Genomic DNA, 23,731 nt, shown 5'->3' with positions numbered 1-23,731 from the left:
TTGCATTTGGTTCATACCCACCAACCTGCTCTCACATTATAAATATCTAAGTGACTAGAGATAAATTACCAGCACAGTTATATTCCCATTGTCTCAAGGGATAACATTATCCAGAAGAAATACACTTCTACTTGCCATTCTTAACTTAAGCTCCTAACCATAGCATTTTCTGCTATACAATCACTCACTCATGAGATAATATATCCACACATTGTGTGATATTTATACTACCTGCCTTTTACAATAATTACCCTTTGAGATCTTTAAGATAGTCATTTACTTAATAAGGCAAAATAAATAATATTATATATATTAATATATTAAAGAAAATGTGTAAATAACAAAATAGAGTATAATATACACATAAACCTTTATTATACCGTACAAACATTACACTCAAGTGAGTGGGCATATACTCAGAAAAATATGGTAAGGAAGCTCATAAAGGAGGAAAACTCATGCTTGGATTGCAGATTTTAATGCTATTAATCCATTTAGGAACATCTGTTCCACATGAAAATACTTCTCTGCTCATTGCTTGACTGTTGATTCTTACCACTCTTCAGCTGGCAAAGTGGTATTCTCTTCTTGAATGTAGCACTCTTTTAGTTATCTATCACCATTAAAATGGCATCTAGAAAGTGTTAGCTTTTAACATGAATAATAGGTCTCTTTAAGTTAAAGAATTATAAAGCTTATCAAACTGGCTATCTCTGGGCTATACAGAACAGACCAGTCCACTATTCACTCACTCAGATTTTGTGTTGTCTAGTTGGAATGGACAGAAGCACGGTTTAGGTCACAGACATGGGGAGCCTGCAGCTTGAGGCCACATGTGGCCTTCTAGGTCCTCAAGTGCAGATCCAAGTTTGGATTCAAAGACCACACTTGAGGACCTAGAGGTGCAGGTTCCCCACCTCTGGTTTAGGATGACTTTTTAGACTAGCTCACCAGTTTGCCAAAACAACTCAAATCACTCTCTCATTTTGCTTTCAAGCCAGAGGTAGCAGCATAGAGGAAGTCCTCATGAGCAGCTTCATCTGTCTCCAACTCTAGGTCATGCTGAATGGCTATAGCTATCCCTGAAGCTCTTGGCCAGGAAAGTCAATTCTCTTCCTACCCATCAAGAATCAATCAGGGGAATTATTTTGTTTACTGAATGTTTTCAACTGCCACGGAACAAACAGAGCAGCTTTCAACAACCAGCACACTTCCCCTCCCTATTCAATTCTTCTGCTTATGTTCCTATGTCATGTTCTTCTCTTGTATTTCTTTACCTGTAAATCACTATCATTCAGTGAATTATTTGAATCTCCTGATTCTCAGTGATTTACCTTTCATTTAGAAAGTCATAGCATACTAACTTTCCCATTTCATATCAATAGTTCTTTTAAAATCATACCTCAGTCTCTAAGTGTTCGTATGATTTCTCTTTTTAAAATATATTATCCTCAGTCATAAAACATGTATAGATCGGAGTTCCTCATATTTACAGCTCTAAAAGCTTCAGCACAGTCATCGATGTCTTTGGTGCCCTTGAAACTGTCTTTCCTTACACTCACATTTCTCTAGTTTTTAATAAATAAATTACCTATATCTGCCTCTTTATAAATTAAACTGTTGAACTAAGTCATCATTCTACATTGTTCACAAGGAAATTTGTGTATTTATACTTATACCACAGATCATTTTCTATCCCAAACTGTCCAGATCTTGTCTGAAAGTTATTGTGCTTCATAAGCACATATTAGCAGTAGAGCAAAATAAAAATGTTTTTCTACTCATTACGTATCAGAATGCTGGCATTAATGCTTGGCAATATTGTAAATATTTGCTGATGAATATAAGAAAATCTTCTTTTACACAAATGCATCTTTTCTGTCATTGTCATCATTAAACTGCTTCATATGAAAAGTGCCTTAGAGACACAGTGTACTTTACCCAGGCACTGCTGATCTGTACTTTGGAAGGCTTTAAATCCCACTCCACAGATCCCCAATCATGTGACTTGCTGGATTAGACTAGAATGGCATATTCTTCTCTTTACTCTTTTCATCAAATCTTTTTCCATTGTCTGCAAGTGAACCATATGCTTTCTGGAAAAAAAAAAAGTGCTGCTACCCTCTTGTTCCCCCAGTGAATGTCTAAGAAATGATACAAAACTAAATTACTCCTACCCATCTATCAAGATAGCAGGCTTCCCATATTTAAATTTATCTTTAGAAGAATAACATCATAGGAAAACTGATTTAGGACTAAATAAGACTTTAAAAGTAATTATGTCCAGGCTAATTTTGCAGATGAGGAAAGTTAGTCACAGGTAATTTGGGTGACTTGTCCAAGGCTACACAGATAGTAAGTGACAGAGTTATGATTTGAACCCAGGGTTTTCAATTCCAAATCTCATACTTCTTGTACTGTGCTACTTTGCTAACTCTCAATAAAATCAGATTCCTTTTAATAAGGGAGGAAATGAGAAGAGGGTCCCTTGGCCTATCCTGATTCATAGTCTTACTAATCATGGGTGAAAGAGTGAGGCTTGAAGCTATGTTCTGTCTCCAATTCCTATAAGCTTCCTCTTAATCTCTCCGTGAAACAAATTTCAGTGCTCTACTATTCAACACTCTTTCCTCCCAGGACCTCAGTATTACTGGCTAACTGGGATCATAGGATTTTGAGCTGGATGGGAAATTAAAGAGCATCTGTCTCCTTGTTTTACAAATAAATTGTGGCCCAGAATGGTAAAATAACTTTCTCCACAGGTACATATACAGTAGTAGCAATGAGTCAGAATTCAACCTCAGGCCTTATGACCCCCAGTCCCATGCTTTTTTTCCCATTACAATGTGCTACCCACAAGAAGCCTAAGGAAAGTACTGTTCTTAGATGACAGCCCAATTTATTGTCATCTATAATGTCCAAATTCTACTTCAATCAGTACATAATCTCCTGGGGTGGGGGGAGGCATCACAGTGAGGTAGAAAGAATATATTGGATTTGAGGAGGTCATAAATTGGATTCCCAGCTCTGCTTCTCATAAATTTTATTGTCCTTGGGAAAGTAACATAACTTTTTTTAAATCTCACTTTGCTCATCTATAAAACAGTGCAGGTGGTGGATTATATTAGAGAACTAAGCTTCAAAGATCCATTTCAGCTCTAAGTCCTGTCATCCCCTCACCTCAATGGGTATGAGAATAAAAGAAGTATTTAAGCCTTACCTTGTAAGAATATAGTATAGTAGATAATATAAAAGGCACTCCATGGGCTTTCGTATGAAGCTTCAAACTTTAGCCTAGCAATAATAAAGCAGCATTTATTCATCATATGCTTTTTCTGGAATATCGTGCTGGCTGACTAAGCTCTATCTGGCTAACAGTATTCTGGCTATAAGGAGTAAGAGAGGCAGCATGTTGTAATGCTGATTTTGCTGTCAGACTTGGGTCTTGCCTCTGAAGCATAATAGCCATGTGACCATGGACAACTCACTTAATGCTCCAGACAGCTCTCAGAGACTATAAATTATAGTCCAGTAGCATATCTGTGTTGATGTAGGGAGTTTGCACACTAATATTTCCCAACACCAATGAAATCATAGACAGGCCAAAAGAAAAGGTTAAAGAAAGAGACCCATTAATAGGACCAAAGGAAAAAAAAGATAAAAAAAAGAATGGAGGGAGGGAAGGAGGTAAAGACAAAGGGAAGAAGGACAGAAAAAAAAGAAGGGGGAAGGAATGAAAGAGGGAGGGAGGAAGGAAGGAAGGAAGGAAAGAAATTCTACTCAGGAGCTAGATGACTCCAGCTACAGTTTCCTACTTTTTTCTACCTACCAAGTAGCTACCTATTTTTCCAAATAATTTCTTTAATAATTACTATTGCTTGGACATAGACTCCCACTTGTAATTTCATTTTGGTTTCATAACCCTATTTTCAGCCTGATTGTGCTACTTACCCTGGTGGTCAAAGTATGCGATGACATTTGATACCTGCTGACAGTACCAAGTCATTTACATTTTTTTTTAAGAAATTCTAGCAGGTATAGAGCTGTAAGCTAGTTTCCTGAAAGATATATTATTTATAACCACTGTTAAATATTATTTTCCTCTTCACTCTAACACAGCGTAGCCTTGCCCATGTAGCATTTTCTTGGACTTCAGGCAGGATCAGAAATTATATTTCCTTTCTCTCCTCCCAACCTTAGATTTCCTTAGTAAACACTTAGGGATTGGAGATAGGGATTGAGATTGGACCTGTGATTTCTCTGTTATAGGGAACTCCTGGGAAAGGTAATTCCCTCTGAAGCTTGTACCTTCTCCTTTTCCCACTATGCCCCTGTCCCCCCCCAAAAGTGAAGGATCATTTAATTTTTTTCTTTAGTGAAAATCAAATAGAATAAGAAAAGAAATGTGTCCACAATTTGACCCAGCTAATTTATTTTTATCAAATGACAGAAAGCAGAACTATCCAGTCTTTATTTTGACTGTATCTCTATATTGTAAAAAAAAAATCCATCAAATTGAGATATCAACATTGGAATAAAATCTTTTGAGAAGTTGTGAGTTCCTTGTCATTGTGAGTATTCAAACAAAACATTGATGGCCATTTGGCAGGTCTGTTTTTAGGGGCTATATGCATGAGGTAGGGAATTACACTAGATGACCTTTTTTAATTCCAAGATTTAATGATCCTTTGTTATTCTCCCACCGACACAGTGGCAAATAGAAACAAGGTAAATGTATTCCATAGCCTGAAAAAATATTGTAAGAATCATAAATCTAGGCATCATCATAGGAGGTTAGGGGTTAGAACTTCTTGGAATTGGATTTGATTTTATTTTTCTAGCAGAACTATAGTGGGAAATGATGGAGTTTGGATACTTAAAAATTTTTTAAGAACAAAAACAGTTGTGATCCTGGGGACGTAAGTGTTTTGTGATGAGTCAAGTTGCACACGTCATGGTGAAGACTCAAGACCACAGTAACCCATTGGGATCTATTTTTCAAATGTTTGCTTATGGTTCATAAATACCTCCTTCTGGTTCTGATGATTTTCTACATTTCCTTTTTCTCAATACTTAGTATGAAGAAAGTTGCATTCTATGACAATGCATTCAATTTCAAGGGGCACTATTAGTTTTTTTTTTATAAGAATAAAATGTAAGCTAGAAACAAGTTAGCTTCTCTATTGTCCTATAAAAGAATCCTAAGTTTACAGTACATAAAATATTATTACCTGAAACATATCAATTTTTTGAAAACTGGATTGGCCCCCTCCAAATGTCTAAGAGTTTTAATCATCTTGATTAGAAATGGACCATTGTCAGTGGAGATAGAACATTCAATGTATGGTCACTTTTTTTTTTTTTGGTGAGGCAATTGGGGTTGAGTGACTTGCCCAGAGTCACACAGCTAGTGAGTGTAATGTGTCCGAGGCTGGATTTGAACTCAGGCCCCCTTGACTCCAGTATCAAAGAATAGCTAAGAGTATGATCAATACAATGATCCAAGACAATTCCAAAGAACTCATGATGAAAAAATGCTATCCACCTCCAAAGACAAAATTGATGAATTCTGAAAGAAATTGAAGCATGGTTTTTAATTTATTTTTGCTATTTTTAATAACATGGCTAATATGGAAATATGTTTTCCATGACCACATGTATAACTGATATCATATTGATTTCCTTGTCAGTGGTTGGGAGGGGCTGGAGGAAGGGAGATAATTTGGAAATCAATTTTTTTAAATCAGTGTTAAAAATAAATATTTAAAAAAAAGAAAAGTATATGGCTAAACAAAATCAGACTTCCTCCACCAGAAATGTTAGTTTCCTTATTTTCACTCGTAGTTTTGTATATTATCCATATCAAAGAATATAATCCCATGTCTCTGTAACTTCTACATGTACAATTTTAATTGAAATCGGTTCAAAATTAGAGAGGATAAGCCCATTTGGAAACTTTGCTTGACCATAACTTTGCTTCTAATGGAGGCCTGGATCTCAGATTGAACTTAACATGAATTTTGGCTCCTATCAACAATTTAGCAAAATTTATTAGTCAGTTCTTTCAAAAATTCTGATGAAATGGAATAGTCAAACAATGAGGGAATAGCAATCAGTCAGTATGAAACAGAAACCTCATTTTTTTGCACTCCACAATGTAATCACTAATAGTTTTTTTTTAAATTGTAGATGGTGTAAGGCTAGGTGAGTTAACATGTATTATAGCTACTTGAGATAAACTTTGATGTGTCTAAATTCTGTGTGTGTGTGTGTGTGTGTGTGTGTGAGAGAGAGAGAGAGAGAGAGAGAGAGAGAGAGAGAGAGAGAGAGAGAGACAGAGAGAGAGACAGAGACAGAGAGAGAGAGAGATAGAGATTTTAGAATATTAATATTCATCTTTGGGTCCAATATAGAGACTACAATTTAAAATTGCAAAATATATGAAAGACAACAAAATACTTTAAAATAACAAGGAACATTAGTTCTTATTATTTAATAGCTGAATTCCTCTTTACACTATACCATGATTGATTAAAAAAATAAAAAAAAATACAAGAAAAATAAAAATAGAGAGATAGCTCTTGAGTCCTGCTGTGAGGGTCACCCAACTGATTCAGCCAGGCAAAAATGGAGAGGATTCAAAGGTAAGATCCCTTAACCAGAAAATGTTCTGCCATCAGCTGCTTTAAATTGGAGACGTCAGCAAAAGTTCACTGAATGGTCTTATTTGGCATAAAATCTCTCAAGAAAAATGTCAGCAGGAAATTACCACAAAAAAAAGTTCCTGTATCTTTCTAAAGTAGACATAAACCTTCACATTAAAAGTCCATTTTGGGGATTGTAAAAATAGAGAATAAAAAAGAAAGATATATTTATGTGTGTTGTGTTTTTCTCTCCTCTCCATCTATCAGATGCATTGTATAAATTTGGGGACATTAGAAATACTTAGAAAAATAACTATATTTTTCTAGCCAGAGTAATTTGTTTTCAATAGCACATTAGAGACTATTTGGACATCCCCTTTGTTGGGAGAACAAATTCTTAACCTCAGAACTAGTTCATCATCATAATAAAAAGGAACACAGACTCTTGGAATGTGTGACACTGGAATCCATTACATAGGGTCATTGTGCAATATTCTCCCCTGAAGATTTTTAAAAGTAGGGTAAACAACCCATTTTCTGGAATGGCTCTTGGGCGGATTTCTGGGAAGACAGGTCAAGATCAAATGACCTTTGGAGTGAGATCTCTATAGCCACATGATCCAGGGAAATCCAGTGTGTTTTTTTACCCCCCCCAAGAGTTCAGGTCTGGTATTAATTGTGATTTATGTGTCATTTTTTTTTGCATTGATTTATCAGACAGGTGATATGGTGATACATAGTAGACAGCCCTCAGGTGTAAATGTTTTACTCTTGGGATTCATGCATCATTACTCGGAGGTTTGGTACCAGTGTTTTGTTTTAAACTAATGTGGGGCTTCAGTCACTGATACATTTTCAGACACCAAGATGTAAATAGGCTGCTCTACTTATTGATTGTTTTCTAATAGCAAGTACGTTTTCTAAGGCATGCCTTTGATCACTTTTTTGCTGCCTTATTCCCTAACATAGCATTTTAATTTTAAAGGGATGACTGGAGACCTTACAAGCTCAGAAGACTGCATTTCATCTGGGTGTGCAGGGATATCAAGTCCTTCCATTGGTTCGCAGATTTACTCTGTGTGCTGCATAACAAGGTAATTTGGTAAGGAAACAATGGATGGGTGTTCTCCCTGCCCCCCAGGGCATAAATGCCGGCTCTTTGTGATACTGGCCTTTCATTTATGCCTTTTAGAGAGCTGTTTAAAAGAATCAGCTGGATTGTTGTCAATAATGACCAATGTGTCAAGAAGCTCTATGGAAAACCAGAGAAAAACAGGGCTGTGGGGATGAAAGGGTAGGGAAAGCATAGTTAGCTTTATCAGGGAAGCACAGTGATTGAATATATATAGCCTCAGCATGGTGGTGGAAAAATCAGTGGATTGACAGGCAAAGGACTTAAGATCTCACTTTGGAGGTCAGCCATTCACTCCTGGTGAAACCTGAATCTCTCTGAGCTTCAATTTCTTTGTCTGCAAAATGAAGACTAAATGACCTCTAAGGTCATCTTCCGGGTCTAAATTGATGATATTGCCCCCCCCTACTCCCAACTATGCTCAAGGAAAACTCTTAGAAAAGGGAGAAAGGGATAACCTTTCCATCTTTTTCTAATTGAAAAATTCTGAGTTTTTTTTTGTTATTCAGCAAAAATGTTTAAATTTCTGTTATATGCAAAGTATTGTGCTGTCCTAATAATTATAACCACACATTTCTATTGCGCTTTAAGATTTTCAAACCTCTTTCTGCACAGAAACCCTGTGAAGGTGGTAACAGCCCTGTTGGCTTCTAAGGAGAATTTTAAATCTATTTAGGTTCTTACTTTCCTGCCTTTAGGGAGTACCTGCTCTGCAGGTAATCTGTATACCTGTCCTTAAGAGCTTTAGGGACTGAATATAAAGTGCAATATTTATCTGTTGTGATTAGGTAGGCACCAAACAATTCAATTCAACAAACATTTTTTTTAAGCCCTTAACTGTGTTTTGAACGGACTATATACTAAATGCTATCCCTGGTCCTGAGGAAGATTCAAAGTTTAGGTAAGACAAAGTTGCTGCTTCCTGAGCTTACAGTTTAGTGAAAAGAGAAAGTACAAACGTGCAATTACAATACTTAATATATGATACATGCTGAGTGTGATAGAGGAACATAACAAAAGCGTTATGTGAGGTCCAAGGGAGAAAGTTGTTAATGACCTGGGTGTAGCAAGCAAAGCTTCATAGAGGAGGTGGCATTTACATTTGGTAACTAAAAGGTAGGAATTGAAAATTGCAAAGTAAATTAAACACCATTTTCTGAGTTGCAACTTACATTTACTTCATGGTAAATTCCAACAGAATGGATAGAAGCATAGAACCAAAGTGGCTATTAGACCTAAAAATATGATTCATTGCTTAGGATTAAGAATATATCATCTCTGTAACTTTTCAAAAACGTGCATAGATGCCTCGTATGCTTCTATACGAGTTCACAAGCTGATTGCCTCTCTCCTGGACTATTGCAATTACATCCTAATTACTCTTGTCTCCTCAGATCTTTCTTTTTCAATCTGTTCTCTACAGCTGTCAAAGTGATTTTCCTGAGATGCAGATCTGACCAAGTCACTGGCTCCCTGTAACCTTGAGGATCAAATACAAAAATGTTCTTTCACATTTTAAATCACCCTAACCCCAACTGACTTTCTAGACTTCTACATTTCTCTACTTACACTCCACTAGCAAACCAAGCTTCCTTTCTTGCTGCTCCTCGCACGTGCCATTCTGTCTCCTGTATCTGGGCCTACACACGGACTGTACACCACGGCTGAAACGTACCCCTCCCTTGCATGTCTTAGAACCCTTAGCCTTCTTCAGGGCTCTGTTCAAGTGCAGTACCTTTCATGAGGCCTTTCTTGATGCTTCCAGATGGGAGTGCCTCCCCTTCAGCCACTTACTTTGTATTTATTTCACACACACACACACACACACATACACACACACACACACACACACACTGGTATATATCTATGTGTATGTACACATCTCATCTTCCCAGAGACAATGATGGCAGGAATTTTTGTTTTTGCCTTGTATCCTCTGCATGTACCCTGGTTCCTGGCACATAGTGCCTAATAAATGCTTGTTGGTTAATTGAATTCTTATTGTTTATTCTCTCCCTAACCTTTTGCAATCTTTTTTTTCTCTTTGCCTACCACTCTTAATGAAACAACTCTCTTAAAAGTCAACAATATCCTTTTAGTAACGAGTAACTTATTTTTAATCCTTATTCTTCAGTTCTGGAGGCAGGTAGGTAGTGCAGTGAATATAGCACAGGGCCTGGAATCAGGAAGACCTGAGGTTAAATCCAGCCTCAGCCACTTATTATCTGTGTGGCTTTGGGCAAGTCACTTAACCACATCTTGTCTCAGTTTCCTCAGCTGACACTAATAGTGTTTCCTCTACTGTAAAATGAAGGTCATAATAGCATTTACCTCCCACGGCTGTTGTGAAGATCAAATAAGATAGTTTTTATAAGGTCCTTTGCAAATCTTAGAGCACCATATAAATGTTAGGTATTTATTATTATTATTATTATTATTATTATTAATTTACTTTCATTGGCTTTTACTTTTTTATCTCCTAAATTGAGTGTTCCATCAAGGGTGTGTCCCTGGCCCTCTTCTAAATTCTCCCTTGGCAATCCCATTCAGTCTCAAGCTTTCAAATGCCACCTCTATATAGATGACTCCCAAGTCATTATCTCCAGCTCTGTCCTTTCTTCTGAGTTCCAGACCTGGAACTAGAACTATGTAAAGAATACTTGCATCTAAATGTCTCACCATTACTTAAAACTTATAATATTCAAGATTGAAGTTTTGATCTTGCCTTTTAGACCTGTTGCTGCATTTTGATTTTACATTTTTCTGTTAGTGGTGCCATCTGGTCTCCCTTATTTGAAACCATGAGGCTCTTTTTGACTCTTACCTCTGCTCAAAAATACAATCCCTATGAACTTCCTTCAGCACTATCTCTTAAATCTATTTCCTTTTTTTTTTGTCTTCCTATTGTCACCACCATGGTGAAAACCTTCAACAAGACATCATTACAACCCATCTGGATTATTGAGATTACTTTCCCTTAATGGAGGGCTATCCATCTCCATTCTCTCTGCCATCCATTTTATCCTTCACTGTTGCCTAATTTTCCTCAGTATAATTGTATCTCTCTATTGTTACCTATAAATGAATCACTCAATAAACATGTACTAAATGCTTACTGCTTGTCAAAAACGGTACTAAACACTAGAGATATATAAAAAAATATTAAAAACATAGTCCCTGGCCTCAAGGAGCTCACATTCTAATGAAGGAGACAACATGTATGTACATATGAGATATATACAAAGAAGGTCATCTCAGAAGGCACTAGCAATCCTCTGAATCTCCTATGATTTCCTAATTTTGTCTTTGTTTATATTGTTTCCTATTCCTGGAATGTTTTTTCTCAGCCTTTTCTTCCACTAGATCATTACAGACCCTTTAATACTAAACTCAAATACCCTTGATTTCTTTATCTCTGCTCATATTTTCTTTGAATACTGACCTTTTCTCAGACATCACATGGCGCTTTTTATACCTTTTTTTAAAAAAATATACTTACAAACTGTATGTTCCATAAGGACAGAGACTATATTTTCTCTAAACTTTGCATCTTCCTCAGTACCTTGAACAATATTTTGTTCAGAATTGGATATGTGATATGTAGGTCCCAGTTTTGGCAGAATTTGGAATCAGAAAAACATAGAATTTGGCAGGAAATAATGTGTGCAGGAAAAAATAAAACAATGCGCTGGTATCTTTTTTTTTTTTACTATCCTCCCAGCTTTGGCAGGAGAACCGGCCTGACTATGTGAACATCCAGCTGTACCTCAGTCAGACAGATGGAATACAGGTATGTGACTAAGGCTGTCTGAAATGGCAGCAGGCTTATGAGGCCTGTTATGGGGAGATCTGGCATGGCAGCTGAAGCCCTCAGGTAATTAAAAGAAGAAGCCATCAAGCAAAAAGCTATCTTTTAAGGCATTTTTTTTAAAGACGTTCTGTCCCAAGGGCCTTCTCCTCAGAATCTTGTGCTTAAAATTCCCTTTGATTATCCTTGAAGCTATCAGTGGCTTCCAGTGGTCTGCATACAGCCTGTAACAGTAGGTATGCTTTCATGAAGGTTCTCTGTGCTGGTTTGGGGGGGGGGGGGGGTGTCAATAGAGAGAGAAGATGAATGCACATTTGACCTAATTTCCTTACAAGAAAATCTAGCATTGAAGAGTAAGACAGATAACCACAGTGATAATAATAACTACAACAACTCACATTCCTATAGTGCTTTATGGTTGATTTAGTTCATTGGTTATGGTTTGACTTTAGAAATTTTTTTGTCTTTCATTTCTGAATCATCCTACACATTAGGTATGACTAGGTGCCATTCTACCACAGTTAATGTCCTGATTTCTACCTCAACTTCCTGTCTAGCGCTCTGCCTGCTGGCAACATCATATCTCTCTCTACTCTAACCCTCCTATTCAATTCCATTACTTCTTGTTAATTGTAAGCATCATTTAGTCAACAAACATGTCTTGAGAGACCATTGTATACATTGCCACTACACCAAGACCTTCAGACCATTCTTTTATATTAAACTTGTCATGGCTGCAAATATATTTTCAAATTTATGGTGCTCCTTCGTAGTATTTCACTTGTATAATTAGTTAGCTATGACATTAGTCTTTGTGTTGTAACAGCATCTATAAAATATCTGTGCTGAGAATGAATAATTAAATCACATTCTTTGTTACACACTATGGTTGTTTAAACAAACAAGTCAAAGAAATTGCAATTTGTAATTTGTAAGAATGGCATTCAAGGCAATTGTAAGGAAAAAGAGGAAAAGAATAATTCCTAAAAGTAACAGTTAATGCCTTGCCACTTAATTCTTAAATGTTCTTCATGATTTGGTAGGGAGCTGTGGTGTTAGGAATAATGTCAGAGCAGTGGGTTATCTCAAAAAATCTGTAAGTCGTGCAAAATGAAACATTGTATTTTTGGCAGAAAATAATTGGTGAAAAGTATCAAGCACTGAATTCTAGACTTTTTATTGGAAGACCTCGATGGAAACTTCTCTTTGATGAAATAGCCAAATGTAACAGAGGGTAAGTACTGATCCTATAGGATTTTGAAACGTAGTTAGTGATTAAATTAATATCATCACTTATGGTGTTTGCTTTTCTAAGGTATCACAGTAGCTGACGTAAATGCAATATTGAAATGTTTTAGGATGCATTATTAGAGTACTTCCTTTTTTTAGATGAACTTCAGATGGCAGCTAAGTGGTACAGATGATAGAACACTAGATCTGGAGTCAGGAAGTCTTGATTGTGATTTTGGCCTCGAACACTATCCAGCTGTGTGACTTAACCTCTGTCTATTAAGTTATCTCATTTGTAAAATGGGGATAACAATAGCACCTACTTCCCAGGTTGTTGTGAGGATATTAGATGACATGTACAAAGTGCTTTGTAAATCTTAAAGATCTATGTAAATATTATTAATATTAAAGAATGACTGTGAAAACTTGCACATAGAAATGCTGCAATTTCCGCCTCAGTGGAGGAAAGACTGACCTGAATAAGCAAAAATAATATAGTCCACTTACATCTCATAATGTCAAGGAAGTGACCTTGAGTTCTAGAAACCCATACCAGTAGAGAATCTAGATTGTTGTAATAGTCTTTTAATTGGTCTCTCTTCCACCAGTTTTTTCCTCTCAAGGAAGGACTCACAGAGCCACCCAAATAATCTTCCTTATGTGCAACTCTCACCACATAACTCACCTGTGGAAAAAGCGTCTCTGCCTCCCTATTGCTTATAGAATAAAATACATGACATTAAAAATAAGGCTCTTTATAATCTGATTTCCATCTACCTTTATTTAATATGATTGCCCATCTTATCTTCTACATTTCAATCAAACAGATCTACTAACTGTTTCCTGTTATCTCTAGGTACCATGCATTCATGTAAGCTCAGCTCAGGTGCTACCTCATCCATGAAACGTTTCCTGATAACTCCCCATACCCATTCCTTTAATTGAAAATAATTTCTTTTTTTTTCAACTTTTCTTAGAATATTTTGTCTGGGTCCTTCCTTTGCTTCTTTCACATTCTACCTTGGATCATCCTTATATGTCATATCTCTCCCCTCACCTCAAGTAAATTATAAGGATCTTGATGTCACATAAAATGAAGTTTTTCATCTTGATGTCTATAGGATCTAGCACAGTGCCTTGTGTCTTGTAGATGCTTTAATGAACGTTTGTTAAATTGAACTGAAATGAATCTAGGCTAATCCTCTCATATAACAGTTGAGGGAACTCAGGTACAGAATCAAGGGAATTGCCCAAAATTACACAGCTAGTTAAGGCTGACTTTAAGTTCTCATCTTCATTTTGCTGCTCTGATTAGGGCTACTTCCTTGAGGCTTTTTCAGGAATATTTCCTGCTCCCTCATGTCCTGAATCCTTCCTCATTAGAACACACACACACATATGTGTATACACACATGCACCCCCCCCCCCCCCACCCCCACACAGAGTCATCCCCTGCTTGGTTCCAGGAGCTGCCTGCCTTTTCATTCCTAGTTCTTAGTTCTACTCAGATTTCAACATGCTTCCAAGTTTCAGCTTTCCTGTGCTCATCGAGCCACCAACCACCAACTTCCTAAGGTTCTAGTGCCAGGGCTTCCTTTTTAAAGGTAAAATTGGTTATTCCTATACCTTCCAGACTCCCCATTCAAGACGAATCTATGACACTTCTAGCACTCTCTGTGAATATATTCAATGCTTTCTTTTACTTTCTTTTCTACTTATTGTTTTCATTCCCTTACCCAGGTGGAATTTTTTGTTTCATCCCATCTACTGCTCAGCTGAGTCAACAATTCATTCTTCATCAGTAGCATAACCAACACAATTTTTTCTTCTCTTTCATTCCTTCACTCTTCTCATTCTTATCTTTTCTCTGTTATAAAGGAACATTTTCATGAAGAAAACATGGGTATATGTGTGTGTGTGTGTGTGTGTACGTATTTGTAAAACATAGATCTTATCTTTTCATATGATGGGCTTAAGTCCAATCATGTCACTGAGTTGAATGAAACTGATTACATCTGCCCCAAATGCCTATTATTCCTCTAGCTAGAAAATAGTTCTGACCCAGAATTCAGACATTAAGCCCTAAGTACAAAGGAAGTTAGTTAAAAGGTAACTTGAAAACATATATAGAGACTTGAAAATACTTTTTGAAATTGGAGCGTCTGTGATATGGTTTCATAAACTATAAAGGGGGGGAGAAAAGAGTGTTCATAATATGAACACATATTATGGTATTTCGTGTCCTTATAAAAACATGAATGATGGAAAATTAGTGCCAGCCAACTTGACTATCTATACTCTGACCCCACTCTACATATCCCCAAAAGAAAATATAATTATTTTGTTAGGTACTTCTCTAATATTTCACAGGCTGCATAAATTTTATCATTGTCAATATTTATTGCTATTGTTGGGCTCTATCAGATGCACTAAACTGGCTCAGATCACTTCACTGTACCTAAATATTCCTTGGCTTATGATCATGTATTTGCATTTGGGTCACCAGCAGAGGAGACTCTTCCTTATTTGGTAGGAAGGGAACAAGATTTATTAAGCACCTACTATGTACAAAGCACTGTGCTAAACTTTACAAATATTATTTAATTCTGTCTTCCCAACAGCACTTGTTGCTATTATTTTTCCCATTTTACATTTGAGGAAACTGAGTCAGAGAGAGGTTAAGAGATTAGCCCAGAATCACACAGCTAGTAAATATCCGAGTCTAGACTTTGAACTCAGGTGTTCCTGACTTTAGCATTCTATCTACTGTGCTGCCTACCTACCTGTATGGTAATGTAATTTAGTTGATGCTTATACAGCATTTTAATGTTTGTATAGCTCTCTACATGTCGTAGTTCATTCAGCAACATCAAACTCTTTCATGTAGGTGCTATTATCCTCATTTTACAAATGAAGAAACTGAGGCTCACAGAATTTAAGGGACTTATTAAATCTGCTTACTTCAGTCTACTACTGTTTTGACTACACCATGATAATTACCTAGCATAGACTAGCTGACTTTTTCTTCTAAGTAATAAAATCATAGAATCATGGATTTACATCTGGAAGGGACCCAAGAAGCCATTTACTACAACCTCTTTATTTTGTAGCTGAGGCCCAGAGAGTTTAAATTACTTAACAAGGCTATGAAAGTAGTATCAGAGATAGGATTTGAATTCAGGACCTCTGATTCTGAAGTCATCATACCTCAATTTTTCTTTAGAAATAAGAAATAAGAAAATGATGAACACATTATAGCTATATAAAATGACATCTGGTAGCATTGTAGCATAAGGGGGAAAACTGCCAGCCTGAAGGTCAAAAGATCTGCATTGTAGTCCCACTTCTTCCACTTAGCTTTCTATCCATATTCACTGAAAAGTCACTCCTTTGGATCTGTTTTCTCATTTGGAACATCAGCAGGTTGGACTAGATATGTTTTGAGGCTCTTTCCAGTTCTAACAATATGGGAGTTTATGTACAAGTGAGATACCTCATTTGAAACAAGTATATGAAGGTTCCATACTATCTAGAATGAGTTAACACATCTCAAACTTTTATTTAATTATGCTTGTCTTCAGTTGTTGTTCTCTTAGTAAATACTGGGGTTCTGCCAGCTTAATTTACAGCTACCTCAGAAATCACATTAAGACTTTCTGCACCTTGTTCCTCAACTGTTTGTCAGCATCAGGAATCTCAGTGTGAACTCCATTCTGAGGCTATTCACACTGGTAAAGTTATTCTCCTAAGTGTGTGGATATTCTTGACACAACAGAAGGGAGAGAAAAATCTTTTTTTTATTCTTAATTCTACACTGTTTCTCTCTAACTAAAATTTTTTAAGGAATAACATGACCACTTTTCTGTGAGTACTTTCTTTACTTGAAACCTAGAGTCAGTGAGAACTAGTAAATGGAGGTAGTACAGACCCCTTTCAATTTGGTATGTCTCTATCAAGAGTATGTGCTATTGTCCCAGCTTCTTCCTTCCATCTCTGTGGCAGAGAGACTATAAATCCTCACTTGGCTATTGCAGGTTTAGCATAATATGAACTTTGGTTCTTTTACTAGTGAAACTTCCTTTTTTTGTTTTTAAATGATTAAGTTTAAAAAATAGGAAAATGTTTAAATGATGAAATTTCAATTTGCTTTAATATGTGTATTAAGTTGCTGTTCTCTCAAAGACACTGGGGAAAAAAGACAAAAATTCAATATTCCCTAGCATTTGAGGAGTTTATATTCTGAGGCATATGACAAGCAAACAGATGAGTAAATATAATATGATAAAATAGAATAAGGAAGAACGGAGCACTAATTACTAGGGACTCAGGGAAAGTTTCCTGTAGGAAATAGCAACTGAACCGAGTCTTGAATAGCACTTTCTCATCTTAGTATTCCAATAGAGCTATGATTTCATCAGTTCAGAAATTATCTCTAGAGATCACGACAAAACATACCTGCCCAGCCTATGCAAGCCTTGTCCATGTGCTTTCCAAAGTTTGAGCACTAATAGTTAATTGAAGTTTGTAGATGGTCTACAAACTATGTGTTTCATAAGAATGCTCTGTTCCTTTTCTCATCACTCTACCACCATCACTTCGTAGGTAGAAGTTTGCTTCCTCCCCCTACAGATTGAGAGATATATTTTTTCATTTTTTAATAATTTGTCACAAAAAAGAAACATCACCAAGAGGCCAATCTCCTGGTGATATATCTCGTTGTAATTGGCTAAGTTAGTCCTCAAAAAATGGAGACTGTTCCAAAGGCTAAATGTGGGACTTGTCAGAGGCTTTGCTCCATTGCCTTAGCATTCAAGAAACAAGGATCATCTCCATGCCACAATGAGACATCTGAATAGGACTTTCAGAGAATCTTTTCCCCAGATGATTTTATAGGGGTATTTAAAATACACTAAATGGAAAGAAACATGATTTTGTTTATGAATTTTCAGCAGGAGACAATAGATCACATTTGCCCCAAACAACTTTTATTTCTGTAGCCAGAAAATAATTCAAACCCCAAATTCAGATATTAGACCTTAATTACAAAGGAAGTTAGGTAAAAGCTAACTTGTACAAATGCTTGAAAATATTTTTTTAAAAAGGAATGTTTGTGATATTATAACTTTCTAAGGGGGGCAGGGAGAAAAGGGTGTTCATAACATGAAAGCACATAAAACAGGAGTGATGGAAAATTAATGCTAACTAACTAGACTTGACTATCTATAGTCTGAATCTTCTCTACACATCTCCAAAAGAAAATATAGTTCTTTTTTAGATATTCCTCTAAGAATTCTCCAGCTCTCTGATCTTATCATTGTCAACATCCCCTTTAGTTACTTAGTCTGTCAACAAGGAGTAAGTGCCTACTTTGTGCCAACCATTCTACTAGGCATTGAGGATACATCAAAAGGCTGTACTGCCCTTTCTTCAAATATTATGTTTGAAAATCTAGGATAGGTGATACATTTTAATTGGTAGAAAGGATAGATTGCTAGAATTAAAGACAGGAAGATGTAAGGGGATACAAGGATAAAAATGAAACATTCCCAGACCTCAAGGAGTTATTGGTTTGTGTACTCCCTCCAACAATGTGCCCCATGCATGTCTTCCCATCCAATGTGAGCATGTCCTTGGATGAGTTCCATTTGGCTTGTGTATGTGTAGGGGCAGAAACAAGGTGAGGTAAGACCTCCCTCTTAGCTGATTTGGATACTTCTAGTTAGTTACAGTGTCAACCACTGTGTTGCCTTTAGAAGCAACTTCTGATGAGGGTATTTGTATTCTTAGCAGGGATAGAATCCTACAATCATGTCACCTTCCTTGAAGTTTTGCTTAATTAAGAAATCAAAGTTACCAATAGACTAGAGGGTCATTTCTAATTAATTCGTCTGGAATCATTGAGTTGTTCTTGCTTTTTCAATTGGCTCATGTTGCTGTTTTTTTTTTTAAGTTAAAAACAACATTGTCCAATTGCTCAGAAATTGGGCTATATTTTTGAGCTGTCTCAGAGGAGCTGATGTGCACCATCTGCTGTTGACATTTTGTATTACACTATCACTGTCTGCTGTGGGACCACTCTTTAAAGGATCATTGATTTAGAGCCAGAAGGGATTTTAGAGTTCATTGAGTCCAACCCTTGCATTTTATAGTTGAGGAAACTAAGGCTTAAAGAAATTGAGTGATTTGCCCAGGACATACAGCTAGTAAGTATAGGACTGGAATTTGAACTTACATCTTCCTGTCTTTAATTCTAGCAATCTATCCTTTATACCAATTAAAATGTATCCTTTATCCTGGATTTTTAAACATAATATTTGATGAAAGGGAAATACAGCTTTTTGATGCATCAGCTACTTTTGGAGACAAAAATACCACATACATGGAAAGAAAAGTGAGGATAGGAGAATATGTGAATGAACATATTTGTTCATACTGCTTTATGCAATAACTTAATATAATTTATGAGTATTAAAAATAACAATAATGTTTATGTTACAAAATGGGTTTAACAAATAGGAAAACACTAAGAAATGTTGACTATCTACTCAGAAAACATTAAGACTTACTTAAATGAAAAAAAATAATTAGAGAATGAGTAGACTTTTGCTTCTCAATTTCCTGTAATTAATAGCTTTTGTACAAGAGACGTATTATATCCATTCATTCCATATGTAAGCAAATGTTTATGAGGCGCCTACTGCATGAAGAGGTAGACTCTGGGATATATACTAAAATAAACAAGAAATACTTCCTTCTGTCAAAGATCTTATTTTATGTTATATTTTATGTATGCTTTGGAGGGCTGCCTTTTTCCTCCCATAAAAGTTTTCTTTGGTCCTCGTCACTCCTCCTTCTTTCCTTGGCATTTTCATCATTCTGTACTGTCCACCTTCTACCTCTGTGATAGGGGATGCAAGAAAAAGAATAGTTGAGATAAAGATAAATTTAAGGCTTCACATTTTAACTGGAGGATTACAAAGAGATCACCCTGCACAGTAAATGAGACATGAACAGACTTCCTGAAATTCATCTAGGACTACACTTAATGGGCTTCCTAACTGCCTCATACACTTAGCTCTACCCAGGAAAATAGTAAAACAAAACAGATTTATGCTTTACATTATAACCTAAAGAATATGTTTTCTACAACAATCCTGGGAGGTAGGGAGCATGAATATTAGTATCTTGATTTTACAGATGAAAAGAATGAACTTTTATTTAGTGAAGTACCTATAGACATGCTACTAGGGTTTGATGTCAGACTCAAACACATTATATTCCCTTATATTCCCTAATTTAAATATCTAATTAAGATCCCCAGAACTGATTATTTGCCACACCTTTAATTAAAAGTGTATATTTTAAAGAGGGTACCATTATTAGCAGCCCAGTGGTATGCACTATAGCACATCAGTTGAGCTGATAAGGATTTGTGGAATTTACCTTGATGTAAAGGCATTCCAAGGATGTCAATTTCCTTACCTGTACAATGAGAATTAAAATTGCATCTGCTTTGCAGATTGTGTTGAAACTCAAATAATGTACTATATGGAAAGCATTTCAGAAACCTTGATGTGCTGTGTAAATTCTGTAGTTTCATAGATTTTCATAGAAAATTTTAGAAATTTAGAGCTGGAAGAGACCTTACAAGTCATCTAAGTCTAACCTCCTCATTTTACAGAGTGAGAACCTGAGGCCAATTGGATTAAGAGACTTTCTCAAAGTACAAAAAAATAATAATTGGCAGAGGTAGGACCTGAATGCAGGCCTTTCAGCTACAAACCTAGGGCTTTTTTTCCCTCTCTCTTACAGGAGGGGTATAAGTTCTTGTTATCATTATTATTAATTTATTCAACAAACATTTATCGTGTGCCTTTTGAGTATAAAGCAGTGATCTGGGCCTTAGGGTAGCTAGAAAGCTTAGCTAAAGCATTGGCCCTGCCCTTGTGAATTCTATAACCCTGTTGAAAGGTGGGGTGGGGATAAGATAGAAACGCGACTACAATATACAATGTCTCCTGTTAGGTATATTAGAAAGTTTCAACTAAATACCTGTATTCAGGAAGGCGGTAGGGGGAGGGCTTGTTTAGTTTGTTTAGACAATGCTTTAAAAACAAATATGCATTAATGAATAATAGGAACCCTCTTGATGAAGTTGACATGTGTATGAAGTTATTGATTTCATATACTCATGAATTTTTTTTGTTTTGAATTTGAATTGAAATTAGTGGTTTTAAAATGACTTCTTGGAATGGAAAAGTTCTTTCTTCATTTTCTTTATTGCTCATTTCCAATGAAGAATCATTGGAACAGAAATATGAGGTGATTCATGAGAAGAAAATGAATGGAGAAAATCCCCTATACTGGGAATCAGCTGTCCCAGATTGGTGCTGGTAATCCATTATGGAAAAGTATCAGGAAACTCACTTACTCATTTTATTAACTAGAACTGAATAGGTACTGATAGCAATATTCCATCCAGAGATCTTGTCTGGGCAGAATGAGGTAAATAATATGCTTTATGAATACAACAATCAGAAGAGCTTTCAATAGCCATTTTTATATGCAAGTCATAATTCATTAATACATTTATCTTCATGTACTGAATTAATTATCTCTGTGGCTTTCTACTCCCTACCCCCACCTTCCTAATTCTTACCAGGAAAACAGTTGGTGTTTTCTGCTGTGGACCCAGTTCAATTTCCAAGACTCTTCATCAGCTGAGTAACCAGAACAATGCTTATGGGACAAAATTTGAATACAATAAGGAGTCTTTCAGCTGAAAGCACTTGGGAACTGACAAGGACAAGGATGGACTCTTCAAAAGGATCTAGTGCAATTTTTTAGACTTCTAAAGTCAGCCACAGTCAACAGATAATGAGTGCCCAAGAATAGTGAGGTTTTCTTATTTATGATTATTTAAAATGTTAATGTAGGGGAGATGGAAGAATGATGATCCATCCACATGAGTTTAATCTGGGAACCAAAGAGGATCAGCAAAGTGTGGACTACCATGATTTGGTGTTCAATGCTTGCATTAAAAAGAAAGCCATTAGATACACACGGTTGATTTTATGGCTGATTGAAGAGCTCCCCATTGAGTGGCTGAACTTTCTCCTCACGAGGCTGATTGCCTCTGTCATCCTTCAGTTATTTTTGGTTGAACAGGTTCCAGATTGATCAAAATTAAAAATTCATACATAAAGTCAGACTACCTTCTGTGCTTTGTATACAAACAAAATAGTTTTAATTTGGAAAAAAAAACCTCTAGGCAAATGTACTAATATTTTAGACACAGCAACCCAGGACACTTTATTAATACGGGTACTCTGTCAACATCAAGCCACTTCACTACTGATGCTGATACCTCCATTTAATGCCCACAGCTCCTAGGCTATGGGATGGAAGTTTGTGTGAGTATGGATATGGCATATATATTTTTATGTTTTAATTTTAGCCTTGTATTCAGTCCAGGGATTCTACTATTCCCTGACAGGGGTTGAACCAAATGTCCTCATAGTCCCATCCTTACCTTCTTTGGTCTTTGGGAAAACAAACAAACAAACAAACATTAGCCTGAGTATCAGAGGACCTCTTCCACCAATTAACTTTATAGTCTTGTCAAAATCATCTGACCTCTCTGAGCCTCAGTTTTTTCATTTGTAAAATCAGGAAGGGGGTTGGTGTAGATGGCTTTAAAGTCCTTCTCGCCTTTAAAATTTCATGAATTTATGACCCTTCTTTATAAAAAGGAGGAAAAATGGGATATTATGTGTGTACAGTATCTTGATGATTGTTACTCCTTCCCTTTGAGCAAAGATGCTCTTTGCATCTTCTCATGGTAGAGCCCTTCTTTGTTGAGAATCTGTTTAATATAAATTTGGAGAATAAAATACTTCACTTCTTTTCTAAGCTTGCACAGAATAAGATATTCGTGGGCATTCCTTGGCTGTGGAACTCTCTGAGATCACTGAAAGTGTCACTTTACATAAGCAGAAAGTGGTTATTTTACCAGGCACATGCCACTAGAATTTTTGCAATTTAACTCTGGCATTAAGAATCAGTTATTACAGGTTACAGAGCTAATAACTCCAGTATTAAAGATGTTATTTTGCAACATCTAATCTCAGCAATGATATATAATAAATATTCTTAACATTATACTCAATTTCTGCCTCCTCCTACTGTCTTTTTTTTTTTGAGCTATTACTGAGACTCCAGTTAATGAACCATGGAATTCTTAGCTCAGAAAGGGATAGGTTTGCTTCACTGCAGAATCAGTCTGTGTTATTTAAATGTGTACGTGTCTCTCAATTACAAATTGGTACAATGGTTTAATCAGGAGGGCTTGGCATGCAAGTTTATTTCTACATGACATTGTTCAATATCATTTAACAAACATTTTTGAAGTATGCTAAAGATATAAAGATGAAAAATCACAGTCAGTTAACTAGCATTTATTACCTGCCAACTATCTGCTAGGCTTTGGGAATACAAAGAAAGGAAAAAAAATAAAATGGCCTTTGCTCTCAGTGAGTTTACATTCCAATGGGAAGACAAAATTTGGAAAAAAGCTTTGCACATGTAAGACTTATGTATACATGCATGTATATGTATATGTATATATGCATATATCCACATAGCATATTTAGACATACACTCACATGTACACACACACATATACACACATACACTTCCAGTACCTTCCCCTTATTACAGACACACACACACACGCAAACTATGTACATAAAATCTTTGTGTGTATATATGTATATTTGCGTGTGTGTGTGTGTGTGTGTGTGTGTGTGTGTGTGTGTGTGTGTGTACTAGTAGGTACTAGAGGTCAGGAGTGAAATTGGGGCAGGTTGAGCACAGATGCCATTATCAAGGCGTATTGTGGAGTGAATGATGGGAATG

The 23,731-nt window shown here is 36.2% G+C and overlaps 1 protein-coding gene across 2 annotated transcripts in view; it reads left to right on the top strand.

Annotated features, from left to right (window-relative positions):
• Positions 1 to 22,982, top strand: part of NOX4 (NADPH oxidase 4) — a 232,975-nt gene extending 209,993 nt beyond the window's left edge. For both annotated transcript variants that reach the window (XM_020993815.2, XM_078156966.1), the window contains 4 exons: positions 7,630 to 7,738; positions 11,498 to 11,566; positions 12,718 to 12,818; positions 21,477 to 22,982. In XM_020993815.2, the coding sequence (XP_020849474.1) occupies positions 7,630 to 7,738; positions 11,498 to 11,566; positions 12,718 to 12,818; positions 21,477 to 21,597 (400 nt within the window). In that variant the 3' untranslated portion in view covers positions 21,598 to 22,982. The remainder of the gene's footprint in view (positions 1 to 7,629; positions 7,739 to 11,497; positions 11,567 to 12,717; positions 12,819 to 21,476) is intronic.
• The last annotated feature ends 749 nt before the right edge of the window (positions 22,983 to 23,731 follow it).

The sequence above is a fragment of the Phascolarctos cinereus genome, unplaced genomic scaffold, assembly GCF_003287225.1.
Source record: "Phascolarctos cinereus isolate Bilbo 61053 unplaced genomic scaffold, phaCin_HiC Scaffold_726;HRSCAF=1367, whole genome shotgun sequence".
NCBI classification, from domain to species: Eukaryota; Metazoa; Chordata; class Mammalia; order Diprotodontia; family Phascolarctidae; genus Phascolarctos; species Phascolarctos cinereus.
This window is presented reverse-complemented; position numbering and strand designations above follow the sequence as displayed.